This window comes from Symphalangus syndactylus, chromosome 14 (genome assembly GCF_028878055.3).
Source record: "Symphalangus syndactylus isolate Jambi chromosome 14, NHGRI_mSymSyn1-v2.1_pri, whole genome shotgun sequence".
NCBI classification, from domain to species: Eukaryota; Metazoa; Chordata; class Mammalia; order Primates; family Hylobatidae; genus Symphalangus; species Symphalangus syndactylus.
In genome coordinates, this window is record NC_072436.2 from 61283388 (window position 1) to 61298679 (window position 15292).

Below are 15292 nucleotides of genomic sequence, written 5' to 3' on the forward strand. Positions count from 1 at the left end.
AGGAGGCTCGGCCCTGCCGCCTGGGAGGGGTGACATCATGGGACAAGCCCTGTGTGCTTGCTGGAGACCACTGGGAGCTGCAAGGAGGCTGAGTTCTGTTCTGTCTCCCAACAGCTGCCACCATGTCCCACCCTCACCCATGAGGAAGCCCCAGGAAACCCCCACCCAAGGCGGAGGCTGAGGAAGCCAGGCAGACACCCAGCACACTGTGGAGCCATGCAAGCGACCTTCAGAAAACACATCTCGACACAGGGAACCTCAAAGAGATCAAAATGCATTTAATGCGGTCTAGTCTCATCGCCTACGTCTTTAGATACTGCTATGTATTGAAAATAACATGAAAATTCTCCAGTTTCACCATTTAAAATAATTTGACATTCTATTACCTCACGCAGGGCAGACACCCTATACAGGGGCCTCCCAACGGTGGCTCCTCCCCGCCCCCCAGGACCCTCTGGGTGGGGACCGGGCAGCACAGCACCAGCAGAGGCTCAGGGGGTGGCCACTGTGCTCTGAGCAGCAGGCATAGGCTGCACACAGACACACACTCAAATACATGGGTTCACATGGGCGCACACACAGCCTCCTACACACAAGCCGGATGCACACGCTCACCTCCAGGTGCCTCATCCTGGAACACAAGCTCCGCTCAGCCACAGACGTGCGTAATCAGGGCAGAGGGTCGGGGACCGTGGGGTTCAACTGTGCCAGTGCCCAACCTGATGGGTGGGTGCCCACCCTCACAGGCCCCCTCATAGGAAACTTGCACACGGAAACGCCTGTGGGTAGACAGACACATAACCACCTGCATACACACACACACACACACACACATACACATATAGATCACGTATCTGTATTACTAACCCAGTCATACACGTAAAGAGCCGAGTGTGCATGTGTGCACCACACATGTATGCATGCAGGCTCACACAGGCACACGCCTCCACACACACACTCCCCAGGGGCCAAGTCTTCCTCGCTCCTGGCTCGTCCCATCCGCCCTCCCGCTTCAAGTGCACTAAAGAGGGAGACTATTTTGGTCTTTAGCACAAGCAATAAATAAATAAATAAATACAGGGGAAGGAAGAAAGAGGGCAGGAGAATCAAGCATCTGCCGCCTTTGGGGAGATGAGGCGCTGGGGCTGCTCTTCCGCAGGGTGGGGGCTGGGAGGCAAGAGCACAGACCTCCAAGAGGGCCAGGGGGTGGGCCTGGGGCCCCCAGACTCAGCTCTGGGTTGGGGGAGTAGAAGGCTGTCTCACTGGCCCTGGAAGGGCACAGGCCCCTACACCAGCACCAAGTGACCAGGGTCACCACTGTCCCTCATCAGGGAGGCGAAGTGTCAAGCTCTCCCCTGCCAACTTCACCCCAGCACCCAGGGCTAAGTCTGAGAAAGCCCCTCAGGCTTCGGGGCCAGGCCTGGGAGCAGGAACCAGCTGAGGCACCCCTGGCAGACCCCGAGAGGAAAGAGCTGCCTCGGCGGAATCTTCTATGCCAGAAATAAGTGTGGGGCTGAAGCTGGGGCAGGATGCTGAGTCGGGCTTACCCAAGGATGTAGGAGTCGGGTGTCTTGACTTCCATTGCCCCAGACCTCGGGGCTGAGTCTTCAGCTGCTAAGGAAGGGAGGAGGTGGAGGGAAGAGGCAGATACCCCCACCCCAGGCCCCCAGCCCCTCTCTGTCTCCCGCACCCCACCCACTCACTGCATGACCCCCTCTGCTCTCTGCCTCAGCTTCCCCACTTGGGCCAGAGTCCTTGGTGCCTTCTGGCTCTGAGCTGTCTCGGGGGCAGAGTTGGAGCAGGAGGCACATCCTTTCTGATTCCCGGCTTCTGGAGAGGCCCGACTAGAGGAAAGCAGGTTTTCTCCGCAGCCCTGGGAAGGGCCTGGCTCTACCACAGACCTGACCCAACCAGCTGCCATGAACAAGATGGGGTGGCAGAGCCAGCAGTGACAACAAGGGGACCCCAAACCTCTTCCTGAGGAGGGTGCCACAGTGCCTCTACCTGGGGGAGGGTGATGGAGGAGCGGCCCTGGAAGCCTCGGCAGGAATTCTGTTCCCTGGCTGGTTTCTGATTCAGCTTTGAATGAGCGTGGCACTCCCCAGTCATCCCAGTTGGCAGGAGGGGGTGATGATTCCTCTCCTTTCCTAAGATCTTTCCTCTGCCATTCAGCGCTGACCAGGGCCTGGCTGTGCCCCGCCTGAACTCCGCTGTGCTGCTCCAGGTGAGGGAGGGACAGGATGTGGTCCTATGTCAGGCAGACCTGGCCCCTGCCACCTTCACAAGGCAGACAGAGGGGCTGGAGGAACTTCAGCAGTGGAGGTATGGGCGGGGTGGGGTGGGACAGGGTTGGGGGGAGATAAGCGAGCCCAGAAAGAACAGGACAACCCGGAGTCTCTAAGGCACGACTCACACTGTGGGCCCAGTGGGGACAGGGCTGCCAGTTTCCTCCTAGCCTGGGATCCCGACTTCCCTTCCCAAGGAGCCATCCCGGCCTATGGCTCCTAACCACCCCTCACTGTGGGAGGGGCGGAGGCCTGGACAGAAATGGACAGAGAAGCAAAACAGGAAAATGGAGGGTTGGGGGAGGAACCCTCGATGGCAGGTCCCATGCCTGGCCCTGAGATGCATCTCTAAGGTACAAAGGCAAACTCTAAAAGCTCAAACCAGTTTCTTCCCAGCCCCTACCCACCACCCCAACGACAGTAGAAAGCTTTTATTACGATCATTAACATGGTCTTGATTTTTCTATCACAAACAGAGCCTAGCTGGCTCGTGAGCTCGACGAAGTGCGGTCCCAGAGCACCCTGCTTGCCCAGGGACTGCAGTGCCCATACACACAGGGAGAGGCCGGTCCCACCTCAGGGAACACTCTGGGGCCTCCAGCCAGCTGCTGCATCCTGGCAGACCCATGGAATTCTAATTGTTATTTTTGCCCCCTATGAATTAAAAAACATTTTTTTCAATTGCATGGTAATTTTTTTTTTTTTTGTAAACAGTCTCACCCAAGCTAAGGTCGAGAAAGCTGAAACCCGGTGTTTCTCCCCAAGTTAAAAACCAGCAAGGAGCACCGCAGCTAGCCAGCCTTGAATAGCAGAGGCTGGGCCCACCATCGAGCTGAGCTGCTTCCCCGCAGGCTGCAGCTCCATCTTCAGGCAGAAGCCCTGGCCCCCGTGGCCTGGCCCCCCAGGAGGCCACTTCTTTGCCCTGAGCCTGTGATAGCCTCTGAGGCCGGGGGCTGCCGCTCTGGCTGCCCCCTCTCCGGCCAACCTTCTGAGGCCGTTGCAAAGAAACATAAAACGACTAAAACGCTACTGAGTCTGCAACCCAGGGCACCGGGCCCGTTCTGCTCAAACCCAGGGCCCCTGAGCGACGGCGGGGCCTCTCCCCGGCCGGGGGTGGATGCTGCATGTCGGCCAAGGTTGGCTCAGATCTCTGACTCCCGTCTGTAGGGCCGCTGCTCCAGGGCCCCGCCGCCAGCCTGGAGTCTGTCAAAGTCATGCCTGGCCTGGGGACTGAGGCCATCCCGGCTTCGGCCGTCCTGGTCTCCGTCCGCCTCATCCTCCTCGTCACGGCTCAGGAAGGCCAGCTCATTCTCGTAGCAGAAGGAGTTGGCGCTGGGCAACAGGAACTTGTTCTCCACCAGATCCTTCGCGCTGCAGCGGGGCGTAGAGGGCACCTCATAGGTCTTGTGGAAGTGCGAGTAGTCGATCTTGTACTGGTTCTTCTCCTCGAAGAGCACGGGCTCAAAGCGGTGACCCCACAGGATCTCATTGGCCAGGTAGGAGCTGCGGGCCTGGGTGGTCATGGCTGTGGCCTCCACCATGCCTTCCAGGATGACCACGATCTCAAAGTCGTCCGTCTCCAGGTCCTGCCGGCTGATGCCGAAGAGCGGGCTGGCCTCGTCAATCTCGTGCAGGATGGTGATGGGCGACACAAGAAAGATGCGGTCCAGGCCCTTGTCGAAGCCCACATCGATGTCGATCTGGTCCAGCGGGATGTACTCGCCCTCCTCGGTGACCCGCGGCTTGATAAGCTGCGCGCGCACATGGGCCTCCACAATGTGGCTCTTGCGCAGGTTGCCCACGCGCCACATGAGGCAGAGCTTGCCGTCACGCAGGGCCACCACGGCGTTGTGGCTGAACAGCAGCGTCTGCGCCCGCTTCTTGGGCCTTGCCATCTTGGCCATGATGGCACCGATCATGAAGGAGTCGATGATGCAGCCCACGATGGACTGGGCCACCACCATGAAGACGGCCACCGGGCACTCCTCCGTCACACAGCGTAGCCCATAGCCGATGGTGGTCTGCGTCTCGATGGAGAAGAGGAAGGCCGCCATGAAGCCGTGCACCTGCATCACACAGGGTGTGCGGCCGCGGCCCTCAGCTGGCTCCAGGTCACCGTGTGCCACAGCGATGACCCAGAAGATGATGCCAAACAGCAGCCAGGAGGCGAGGAAGGCCAGCGAGAAGATGAGCAGCATGTAGCGCCAGCGGATGTCCACACAGGTGGTGAACATGTCAGCCAGGTAGCGCTGTGACTTCTCGTCCATGTTGGCGAACTCAATGTTGCACTGGCCATTCTTCTTGACGAAGCGGTTGCGGCACCTGCGCCGCGTGTGCACCTTGCCGTTGCCGAAGCCGTTGGCGCCCGACATGGTGACCAGGTGCAGCCCGTCCTCCTCCGATGACACAATGCTGTAGGGGTTGGCCCGGCTGGCCGCGGTCATCCCGGGGGTTGAGGGACCCTGGCTCGCCCCCAGGCTAGCTCCAGGCAGGGCGGCTCCTGCAACAGAGAGGACAGCATGTCTGGCTGGGCTGGTGCCTCCGGGCTCCTCCACCCCCATCCCAGGGCCCCCAGACATGACTGGAGGACGCTTCCACTCTGATTGACCCACGATCGTGCTCTGGTCTTGCCTAAGCCAGCTCCCCACTCCGCCTTCCCGGTGCGAGTGGCCACCCCTTTCGCGCCCCCAGCAGCTCCAGCCAACAACCTCAGCTCCACACCTCACTCCCACACTGAGGGCTCTGAAGAATCTATTTAGGATCCGACCCCTTCTCCCACCCTCAAGGCCTGAATCTCACCAGTGCCTGCCCAGCCAGTTCGGGGCACACCTTGCCAGCCTCTCTGCCTCTGCCCATGGCCCCCCAGTCTCCATGGCAGCCACAGAGGGCCTGTGGAAGCTGAGTCGGTGCCTGTCCCTCCCTTGCTCAATGCCAGAGGACCCCCAGGACATGCAGGGCCTACACAGGGAAGCCCCTGACCCCTCAGACCTCACCTCCCAGCCTCCTCCATCAGACTCCCCTTCCAGCCACAGCCCCTGGCCCCAAGCTGTCCCTCAAACCCACCCTGGACACCCTCCCCTAAGACAATCCTGCCACTGCCTCGCCACTTTGGCACCAGAGGCCTCCTTGTGCCCCGGGAAGACCCATGTCCCATCCCTGCTATATCCACAGCACTGCCCTTTCTAAGGGCACAATGGCGGCAGCAATAACAATAACGTAGCCGGGGGCACTCAACCATCAACCCCACCCTGAGACTACCACTCCCTAAAGGCAGCACATTTTCTTTTTTTCTTTTCTTTTCTTTTCTCTTTTTTTTTTTTTTTAGACAGAATCTTCCTCTTGTCACCTAGGCTGGAACGCAATGGCGCGATTTCAGCTCACTGCAACCTCTGCCTCCTGGGTTCAAGCGATTCTCCTGCCTCAGCTTCCTGAGCAGCTAGGATTATAGGTGCCCGCCACCACATCCAGCTAACTTCTGTAATTTAAGTAGAGACGGGGTTTCACCATGTTGGCCAGGCTGGTCTCAAACTCCTGACCTCAGGTGATCCACCTGCCTCGGCCTCCTGAAGTGCTGGGATTACAGGCGTGAGACGTTTTCTCTTTTGCTTCCTGTTGTCCCTCCCAGGGCCTAGAACAGGGCCTGCCACCCCTGTCGCCACCCACTTTGGACACCCCAAGCTGGGTCCCATCTACCCTCCTGACACCTAGACCCCCCACTCTACAGTGTCCACCCACATTCCATGCTTGCAGCTTCTTGGTTACCAGCAGTGCCAAAGAGGGCAAGATCTGGCACCCAGACATGGGCTGCTCCCTGGCTGACCTCAGCCGAGGGCCTTCCCCAGCCCCTGCTTCCCGCATCTCTAAGGAAGATTGCAAGGCTGCTACCCTGGCACCTGGGCAGTGCTCAGGGGTGTCACCTGTTCCCAGCACCACCCTCAGCTCACTGCAGGCAGCACCTGGCTCCAGGCCAGCCTACTGCACATTCAGGCACCCCAAGACAGGCCCCCCAGCAGGGCATCCATGCCAGCCAGAACAAAACCTGCTCTCAGCCACCGACGTGTCCACCCTCAGGACACACAGGCTGAGCTGCCCCCACTAAAGGCCCCACGCTGGCCTGTCAGTGACAGCCTAGGGCATCTGCAAGCTAGGGGCTATGGCACCGCCTGGCCCACAGCCGCATCTGGATGGCAGCCTGCCTCGGCTGGGCTAGGCTGGAAGCAGGGAGATCTGGGCCTTCCAGCATTAGCCCCGAACAGAGGAGGTGGACAGGCCCACCCCTCCCTGCCCGCGGGGACCCAGCACCCCCAGTCCCAGTCCAGTCACACCATGACCTCAGAGCTAGACAGAGCCTTGTCCCTTAGCACGCCTGCAGCCACGTTACTCAGTGACGAAGACACTGAGGCCCCAAGAGAACATCCTGGGGGGCTGGCACCACTGTGGACCGGGTGCTGCACACACAGCCTTCTGCAGTCCTCTCAACCCCTCCAGGGAGGGGTGGGCCACCCTGCTTTACAAACAAGGACCTGGAGGCCCAGAAGCCAGAATGGACTTGTCCCAGTCCCATAGGCAGGAGGCAGCAATGCCAGCATTCAGTCCCGGTCTGTGTGACCCAGCTTCTGGCCACGTCCACACTAGTCTGCGCCTCAGAGCAGGCGCGGCTTCTGACCTCTGCTCCAAACACCTGAGCAACAGGTGATGGTGGAGCCACCTGCCCAGCCAGGCTGTGGAACACTCCCAGGGGCTGCACCAGTTGCTCGGCCCCGAGCCAGCCGGTCTGAGCAGCACACAGCAACTGCCGCCTGAGAGAGACACAGGGAGAGCAGGCGAGGTCCTGGGCGCCTCGGCAGGCAGATCCATCAACAGCTGCTCTCAGATCATCCTCTCAACAACCCGGGGGTGCAGCCACCATCCAGGTTCAGAGAAGTTAAGTGACTCTCCCCAGCCATTAAGCAGGAGAGTTGAGATTTAAACCACCTCTCGCGCAGTCTCCCACCATGGGCCCCCAAGCTCTGCAGGGGACGCCTTTCCTTACTCCGCCGTCCTCCCCCAACACCAATGTGGCTGACCACCTCACCATAATGCTGAGAAGCTGGGATACAGGGCCGGAATGGTGGACACTGCTTCTGCCTGGGCCAGGAGGTAGGGAGCCGGCAGCAGGGATGACCCCTGAGGCTGTGCTGGGAAGGGGGCTCGGCCCCAGATTCCTGGACCCTCCAGAAGGAGGCAGCCAGGGCCGGGGCACTCAGACGCCGGCGTGAGGCCACCAGCTGACAGGGGCTGGATTTGTGTGGCCCAGGGGCCTTGAGGGACTTCCAGCGCGTCATGGCTGCTCCAGCCTCTGCTCCGAGCAGCTCGAAGCCTGCAAGGAACAGAATCACAAGAATCAAAGGCCAGAGAGCCCAGTCTGCATGTGCTCCCAGCAGCTGGCGGCCTCGAAACTGGCCAGCTACCAGACTGGTGAGGGTGCTGCCACAGCTTCTGGCATCTCTGCCAGGGCCGGGTGCCCCAGACCTGCCCAAATGGTGTCATACAGGCTTGGAAACCCCCACTTCTGTTGACGTTCCTCTCTGCGTGGTTCTACCACACAGAAAGCATCAACAAGGTCAAGTTCACGCCCCACTCCCTCATTTCTCAGAGCCAAAAACTGACAAAGACACCTGTCCCAGGATCCCTGGAAACTAAGCAGAAGAGAGAGTTGGAGCCCAGAATGCCAGTCCTCAGCCTCATACAGCCCTGCTCTGCTGTGTGTGCATGTGTGTGAGAGAGAGAGAGACCCTCCCCAGGGGTGCTGGGAGCCCCCTCACTGGGCACTCGGTGAATACAGCACCACAAAGACCCAGAAGGGGACTCTGGCATAGAAACCCTAGCACCACAAGCTAGACAATGTCCCAAGAACACTCCTGTGTAAACACAGGCGTGGCAAGAAGTTACACAACCATGCGGCCTTTAAGGACGCAATTTAAAAAATATAGGACAATATCCTCCACCAGGGACACACAGGCCTTTTTGGCTCTTGCTCAATGGGGTGCATACGGTGAAATCAGACAAGACATGAAATCAGAGAAACTGTTTTGCTGGAAGAGGCCTTAGCAAGCAAGGAGGCTGGCTCCCCGTTTCACAGATGGGAGAAGCAAGTCCAAAAGAGAAAAAGAGACTTGTCCCAGGTCACAAAGCAATTCAAGGGCCAGGACAAGGTGCTCACTACTAAAATTAGGACCGTCTTCCGCAGACACCCAGGTTGGCCTGCCAGGGTCCCAGGGTCACTGGGAGGGGAATGGGGTAGGGGCGCTGGGGTACACTACCTGAGCTAGACAAGGCGGTTTCAACACCAAGGGGCAGTGAAGCAGACCCAGCAGGGAGAGAGCAGGCAGTGGGGAGAGAGCGCGGGCCCGGCAGACCCCCAGAGATCCCTGCTTTCCTGCTGGCCACAGTGCCTACAGACACAGCCTCCCAGCGACCAGTCCACTGGAAGAACGGACCAGGGCCTGGGCTGGGAGCTTTTAGAGAGGATGCCAGACAGCAGCTGCCACGTGACCTAAGGATGGGGTCCAGGAGTCACCGGGAGGGGCTTCCGGATGGAACTGGATGCCCCATGCCCACTGCCCTGAGGCCTTGTGCTTCTCAGGTTTCGGTGACATCCGGGAGGAGCCCAGGGCAAGGCCTGGACCCACATTCCCAGACACCAAGAAAGCACTGACAGGAAGGGAGAGTGCAGGGGCCTGCATCACCCAGGGTAAGACATAGGGACTCAGACGGGGAGGCGCCAACAGCCCCCATCCCCCATGCAGAGACTGTCAAACTAGTTGGGGCACCTCCCGAGGCATGAACACAGCACTCAGTATCTACCAAGTGCTTACTACCTGCCAGGTGCTCTTCTAAGAGCTTTAATAAACTGATTCATTTAATCCCTTCCCTCACAGTGTGATTATTATCCCCATTTTCCAGATGAGCAGATGGAAGCCTAGGAAGATTGAGTCACTGTGAGGGTTACACAGCCTTTCAGGAGTGAAGCTTCCAGGCTAGGCTGTGTGGGTGAAACCAGTGCCCCACAACACCAAGACCTGAGGCCTGACTGTGTGCGTGGCACTGCAGTCCTTTTGGTCCCAAGCCCCTGCAATCCCAGGTGGTGATGAGATGTAGACTGCCGCAAATCGGCACTCAAAAGCACAGGTTCAAGGGCCCTCACCAGCACTCCGACCCACGGCCATTCACCCTCATTGGTGATGGGGCACTCTACCTCATGATCAAGCCTCACCATTGGAAGACCCCTCGGAGATCACTCAATGCAGGGAAGGCTGGCGCACGCCTCCCCGCCCAAGGTGCCTGCTCCAGCCTCACCCAGGCAAGCACCATTCCTCAGCCACAGAGCTTCATCCGCTGCATCCAGGGCAGCTCAGAATCTTTCTTAATCCAGGCACCATTCATCAGATGCAGCACTGGGGCCTGGAAAGCCCAGCCCTTCCTTTGCAGATGGGGAGACTGAGGCTCTGAGCCGGTGCCCTTGCTCCGTCACATAGGGTGTGAGAGGCAGGGCTGGCTGCAGGGTTAGGGGCTCTCCCTCATGCCAGGCCCTGCCCAGGGTGTAGGACCACATCAAGGCTAGGCTGGGCACAGGCAGCCAGGAGGGGCACTCCTGGGGGACACTGCCAGAGCCAGGAGTGGGAGGCAAAGACGCGCTGGGCACCCTGGGAGCACTGAGGAAGCTTGGCTGGATGGGGGAGAACCCAGGCTGGTGTGGAGGGGAGAGGGAGAGTGGGGGGTGGCATTCCTATGTCTCATAATCTGGGAAGAAGATGATGACCTCTTACGCCCAATTCCCTTTCCAGGCCAAACTTCCCCACCAGAGACTCAGCTGGCCTCTGTCCACCAAGCTAACCCATGGCCCCCAAACATTTGGGTCCAATGCCATGCCAGCTTCCTATGCCAAATGCAGGCTAGGCCCGAGAAGAGAGGCATCATTGTGTGCAGGGCATGGGGTGGTGGGTGCCCCACTGATATCCTAGGCCCTTACCACCTCAGGCCCACCTGTCTCAATGCCTACACCAACCACAGTGTCTCTCTGCCCAAAAGCTCTCTCTAGCCGTGGGCACGCTCTGCCATTCAGAGGGCAGGCTGAGGAGCTGATGCTGCCAGGACAGCTTTCAGTCAGTGACTGATGGGAGCGGGTGGCTGGGCCCCAGCAAGCTGCCCCTGGGAGGGGCACTGCTTCCCTGGCCTCCCCAGCAGGAGTCGGCTCCAGTGCCCCAGCAGTAACTGTATCAATGACATGCCCTTTATCACTTCCTTCTCTTTCTCACCTCATTTCCTTATTTCCTGGGATCACCTCCCAGGAAACTACTTGCACTGGAACCTTTGTCTCCTGGGCCTTCCTCATAGGGTCTCCAGTAGCCGCTCCACAGCAAAGGCTCTTGAACCCTGGCCTCCCCTCCCAAATGCCCCACAACACCAAGTCTCCTCCTCCTCTTCCTCCTCCTCCTCCTGCCCCACAATACTGAGCCACCTTCTCCTCTGCCTCCTCCGCCTCCTCCTCCTCCTCCTCCCCTGGCCCTCTTTAGGATCCTCTAGCACTGGGCTTTTCCCGTTCAGGCCAGAAGCTACTTCCCACCTTGTGTGAGAGTTGATCTTGCCCAGGCCCCATCTCTGACCAAGCTCAGAGGCCTAGAGAGGCTGATGTAGGTACTAGCAAAGAGGGGCACCCAGGAAATGCTCCCCAGCCAGATGAAGAGTGAAGGACTAAGCAGCCGAATGGGATGGATGAGGAGATGGGTGGAACAGTGATTGAATCAACAGGTGGGTGGTCGGGCAGATGGGTGGATAAATTGGGTTGACAGATGGGTGGGTGGACGATAGGGGTGACCAGATAGATGGACTGGCTAGGTGGGTGGAAGGATGGGCGGATGGATGGTTGGGCAGATGAATGGGTGAGGGAATGGGTGAGGAATGGATGGCATGGGCGAGGGGATGGGTGGAGGGGTGGAGGCATGGGTGGGTGGATGGAAGGCTGAGCAGATAAATGGGTGGGGGAATGGGTGATGAAAGGATGGCATGGTGGGTGGAGGGGTGAAGGATGTACAGATGAGAGTCTGGTGGAAGGAATGCCTAGATGCACAAGAGCATGTCAATGACTTCACTCTTACCTCTTGAGTTCTATCTTCTATGTAATGGTGCTGAGTGGGCACGGTACTGTCTTCAAGGCTGAATTAGTAGTGGCTGCCATTTCCCAGGCACCAGCTGGAAAGGATCCAGTCACTAGAACATCCTAAAGTTAAAAGAGTAAAGCCAAGTTACTGCAGGCGGTGCTGCTCTTCTCAGAGGGGCTCACAAATAAGACATAACCACATGAACCCACATTTCTGCTCACTTCCCCAGGGGCCCCACAGGAGGCGGAAGGGCCTCTGGCCTGCACATTTGATGCCCCACACCTTCACAGCATAGCAACCATCCAGAACCAGAGAAGGGCAGAACAAGATGGGGTGTCAGAGAAAAATGACAGCTGACAATTATTGAGTGCCTATTGCATGCCAGACACTATAGTAGGCATTTTACATACATCATCTCACATAATCCTCACAATTCCACAAGGTTGGAACTATTGTTGTTACTAATCCAGAGAAGCAAGTAATGTGGTAATTCTCCCACTGTCACAAAGGAATTCAGGCCCTCAGCCTGTACTCCTAGCCACCACCTGCAGAGCCTTCCCAACGCCAACCTTGGAGCCAGTTGTGAATAGCTAGGTGGGTGGATGGATGGATGAATGGATGGATGATGGATGGGTAGGTGGATAAATGAATGCAGGGATGAATGGGTAGGTGGATGGGTAAATGGATGAGTAGGTAGACGGATGAATGAATACATGGGTGGGTGGATGGATGGATGGGTGAATGAGTGGTTGGGTGTGAGGGTGGATGGCTGTATGGAGGAGAGGATGGATGAGTGGATGAATGGGTGAATGGATGAGTGGATGAATGGATAATAGGATGGATGGATGGATGGATGGATGGATGGATGGATGGATGGATAGATGGTTGGATAGATGGATGGATAAGTGTGAAAGTAGATGATTGGATGGATGGATGAACAGAAGGGTAGATGGGTGGGTGACTGAGTGGATGGGTAGATGAATGAATGGAGGGATAGATGGGTGAATGGGTGGATGGATGGATGGATGGAGGGATGGATGGATGGATGGATGGGTGGATGGATGGGTAATGGGTGGGTGGATGGATGGATAGATGAATGGGATGGATGGATGGACAGATGATTGGGTGGATGGATGGGTGAGTGAATGAGTAGATGGGTGAGTGGAGAAGTGAATGGATAGAGGGATGGCTGGGTGGATGGGTGGGTATATGGGTCAGTGGGTGGATGAACAGATTAATGGATGAATGGATGATGGGTGCATGGATGGATGGATGGATGGATGGATGGTTGGGTGATGGATGGGTGGAGTGAATGCATACATGAGTTGATGGGTGGATAGATGGACAGGTGAATGAGTGTATGCGTGGGTAGAGAAATGAATGGATAGAGGGATGGAAGGGTGGATGGATGGATAGACGGGTGAATGGATGGGTGGGTGGATGGGTGGGTAGATGGATGGATGGGTGGATGGGTGGATGGGTGGATGGATGGGTGGGTAGATGGATAGAAGGATGGGTGGATGGGTGTGAGGGTGGGTGATGAGTGGGTAGATGGATGTATAGGGTGTTTGGGTGAGTAGGATAGATGACTAGATAGATGAGCGGGTGGGCACATGGCTAACTACGTGGATGGGCACACATCAGTAATTTGCCAGAGATTTGCCTTGGGTACACATACATCCTACATGGTCCCTGCAATCTCCAAGATGCAATTTCCCCACCTGTCAAAGGGGTCCCCCTGCCTTCCTATCCAGTGTGCCATGAGAATCAGAGAAGAGGTTGGTGGGAAGGGGCTCTGAGGATCTCCAGGGTGAGCCACCTGACATGCTTCTCACCTCCGCACCTCCCAGCCAGGGAGTTCATGGGGCCTGCCCTTTCCAAGGTTACAGCCAAGGCTGGTTTGTCACACTGGTTTTTCTGGCTGGAATTAAGGCAACTGTTGGTGAATCACCCCCACCTCATCAGCCTCCTGGGACAGGTGACAGTGGTTTAGAGGCACACAGACCTAGAATCAAATCCCAGCTCTGCCCCTCATAAGCTGTGTGACCTTGAGTGAATCACTTCCCCTCTCTCAGCTTGTTCTGAAATGGGATGGCCTGCCTGGTCTCTAGTGGCCCTTCAGTGCCTCTTCACCCTCCAAGTCCCCCAATCCCCAGCCCCTGCTTCCCCATCCCTCATCATTCTGGGAGCAGAAGCCACAGGCCTACACTTTGCCTCTCTCAGCCATTCCACTCTCAAAACTGATGGAGACACAGAGGTTCAGAGATGGATGGGTGGATGGATGGACAGGTGGATGAGCTGCAGAGGTTCAGAGAGGTTCTATCACAAGCCAACATCACACAGCTGGGGACCTCCACGGTCCGCGTGGGTCCACGCCCTTCCCTGAGTGGGCCAACACTGTGCCTGGCCCTGCATGCTTGGCAGCTGGCTGCAATTATCCCAACGCTCACAGCCCTGACTTGGAGGAGGGACAATTCTCCCCTCTGGACAGATAGGAAAACTGAGGCTGAGAGAAGCTAAGTCACCTGCCCAGTCACCTGGAGCTGGAACTCTGAGCAGTGAAGGTCGGATGTTGCCACAGGGCCATGGGAAGCCAAGCAGGGGTGAGGGCCAGAGTGTGGGCAGCAGCCTCTATCCACGTCCTACTGGTCACCTGGCTTGCACCAGCCTCTCCCAACCTCATCCCTCACTCCCTACTACCTGGAAGGGGCATTCCCCAGACCACAAATCCAGCTGGATTTGTTCTTATCTAGGAGGAAGGCAAAATTAGCTCTACTCTACACAGGGGTACTGAGACATGGAGCAGAGAAGCGACTTGCCTGAAGTCACAGGGCAGGGCAGGACCCTGCAAACAGGAGCCAGCCTTCCAGATGCCCTGGCCAGAGCTCCTGCCACCTGCGGGGGCCACAGCAGCCACCATGTGAGCTCACCCCGCCAAGTCCCATAAATGCTTCCCAGGGTTATGGTCACAATCCTGAATGGGGAGGTGGGCTGCGGGGGCAGTGCTTCCCCACAACCACGACTGAGGGCAAACAGGCCGGGCTGGCCCACAGCCTCCCGCAGGGGAGGGCAGGGCTTGGGCTGAGGCTGGGGCTGAAATCCCCCACGGAACAGGGCAAGGCACTTCCCCTTCCTGAGGCTCAGCTTCCCCTGAAAAATGAGGCTGGTGACGCCTGCCAGGCCTCTCAGAGGATGTGCCATGAAATTGAAGGTGGTGACGAAGGTGCAGTCCGGGCACTGGGCCTGATCCCAGTGGGTCTCTGGGAGGTGGCAGCTGTCACCCTCCCTGGAGAGGCCTGGCAGCCCCCCAGCTCACTGGGGCCTGAAACTCCCCATCTGCAAAATGAGGAGACCCCACACACCTCGGGAGACTGTCACGAGTGTAAGCCAAGCCCTGGCTTCAGTATCTGTCCCACAGAGACTGTGCAGCAGTGTGGGTCCTGCAGGCGTTCACTGTGGCAGGCATTCCTGACACCACGTGGGCACTGAAAGCAGAAGCAGGCTTCCCAACAGGACGGAAAGCTGGCTGTGCCCAAGCCTCCCTATGGCCTGCTGGATGTCCTCAGAAACCCCCCTGGCCCACAAGGAACCACAAGACGCATAAGGGCAGGATCTGCCTTGCTGTTCCATGCTCGGGATGTGCCTGGCTCACAGAGAATGCTTTGAAAGTGGAAGCTGCAGGAACCTTGAGTGACACTGACCCCTCACATTCTGTGGCATAAAGATGGGGGCTGGACATACGGACCCCAAGAAGAGACTGCACCAAGTGGCCAGAAAAGGCAAATGTCCACCCTTGAGCCCTGAGGTGAGGCCAGGTCAGAAGATTCTGGCCCCACAGGGTGGACGACAGTCACACCAAACACCAGG

The 15292-nt window shown here is 57.9% G+C and overlaps 1 protein-coding gene across 2 annotated transcripts in view; it reads right to left on the bottom strand.

Annotated features, from left to right (window-relative positions):
• Positions 1–258: 258 nt before the first annotated feature.
• Positions 259–15292, bottom strand: part of LOC129462496 (ATP-sensitive inward rectifier potassium channel 12) — a 43730-nt gene continuing 28696 nt past the window's right edge. Inside the window, exons 2-4 of one of the 2 annotated variants that reach the window (XM_055242517.2) lie at positions 11423–11544; positions 7360–7644; positions 259–4785 (exon numbers count right to left, since the gene is read on the bottom strand). In XM_055242517.2, the coding sequence (XP_055098492.1) occupies positions 3428–4785; positions 7360–7609 (1608 nt within the window). In that variant the 5' untranslated portion in view covers positions 7610–7644; positions 11423–11544 and the 3' untranslated portion in view covers positions 259–3427. The remainder of the gene's footprint in view (positions 4786–7359; positions 7645–11422; positions 11545–15292) is intronic. The other variant, XM_055242518.2, reaches the window with a different exon arrangement.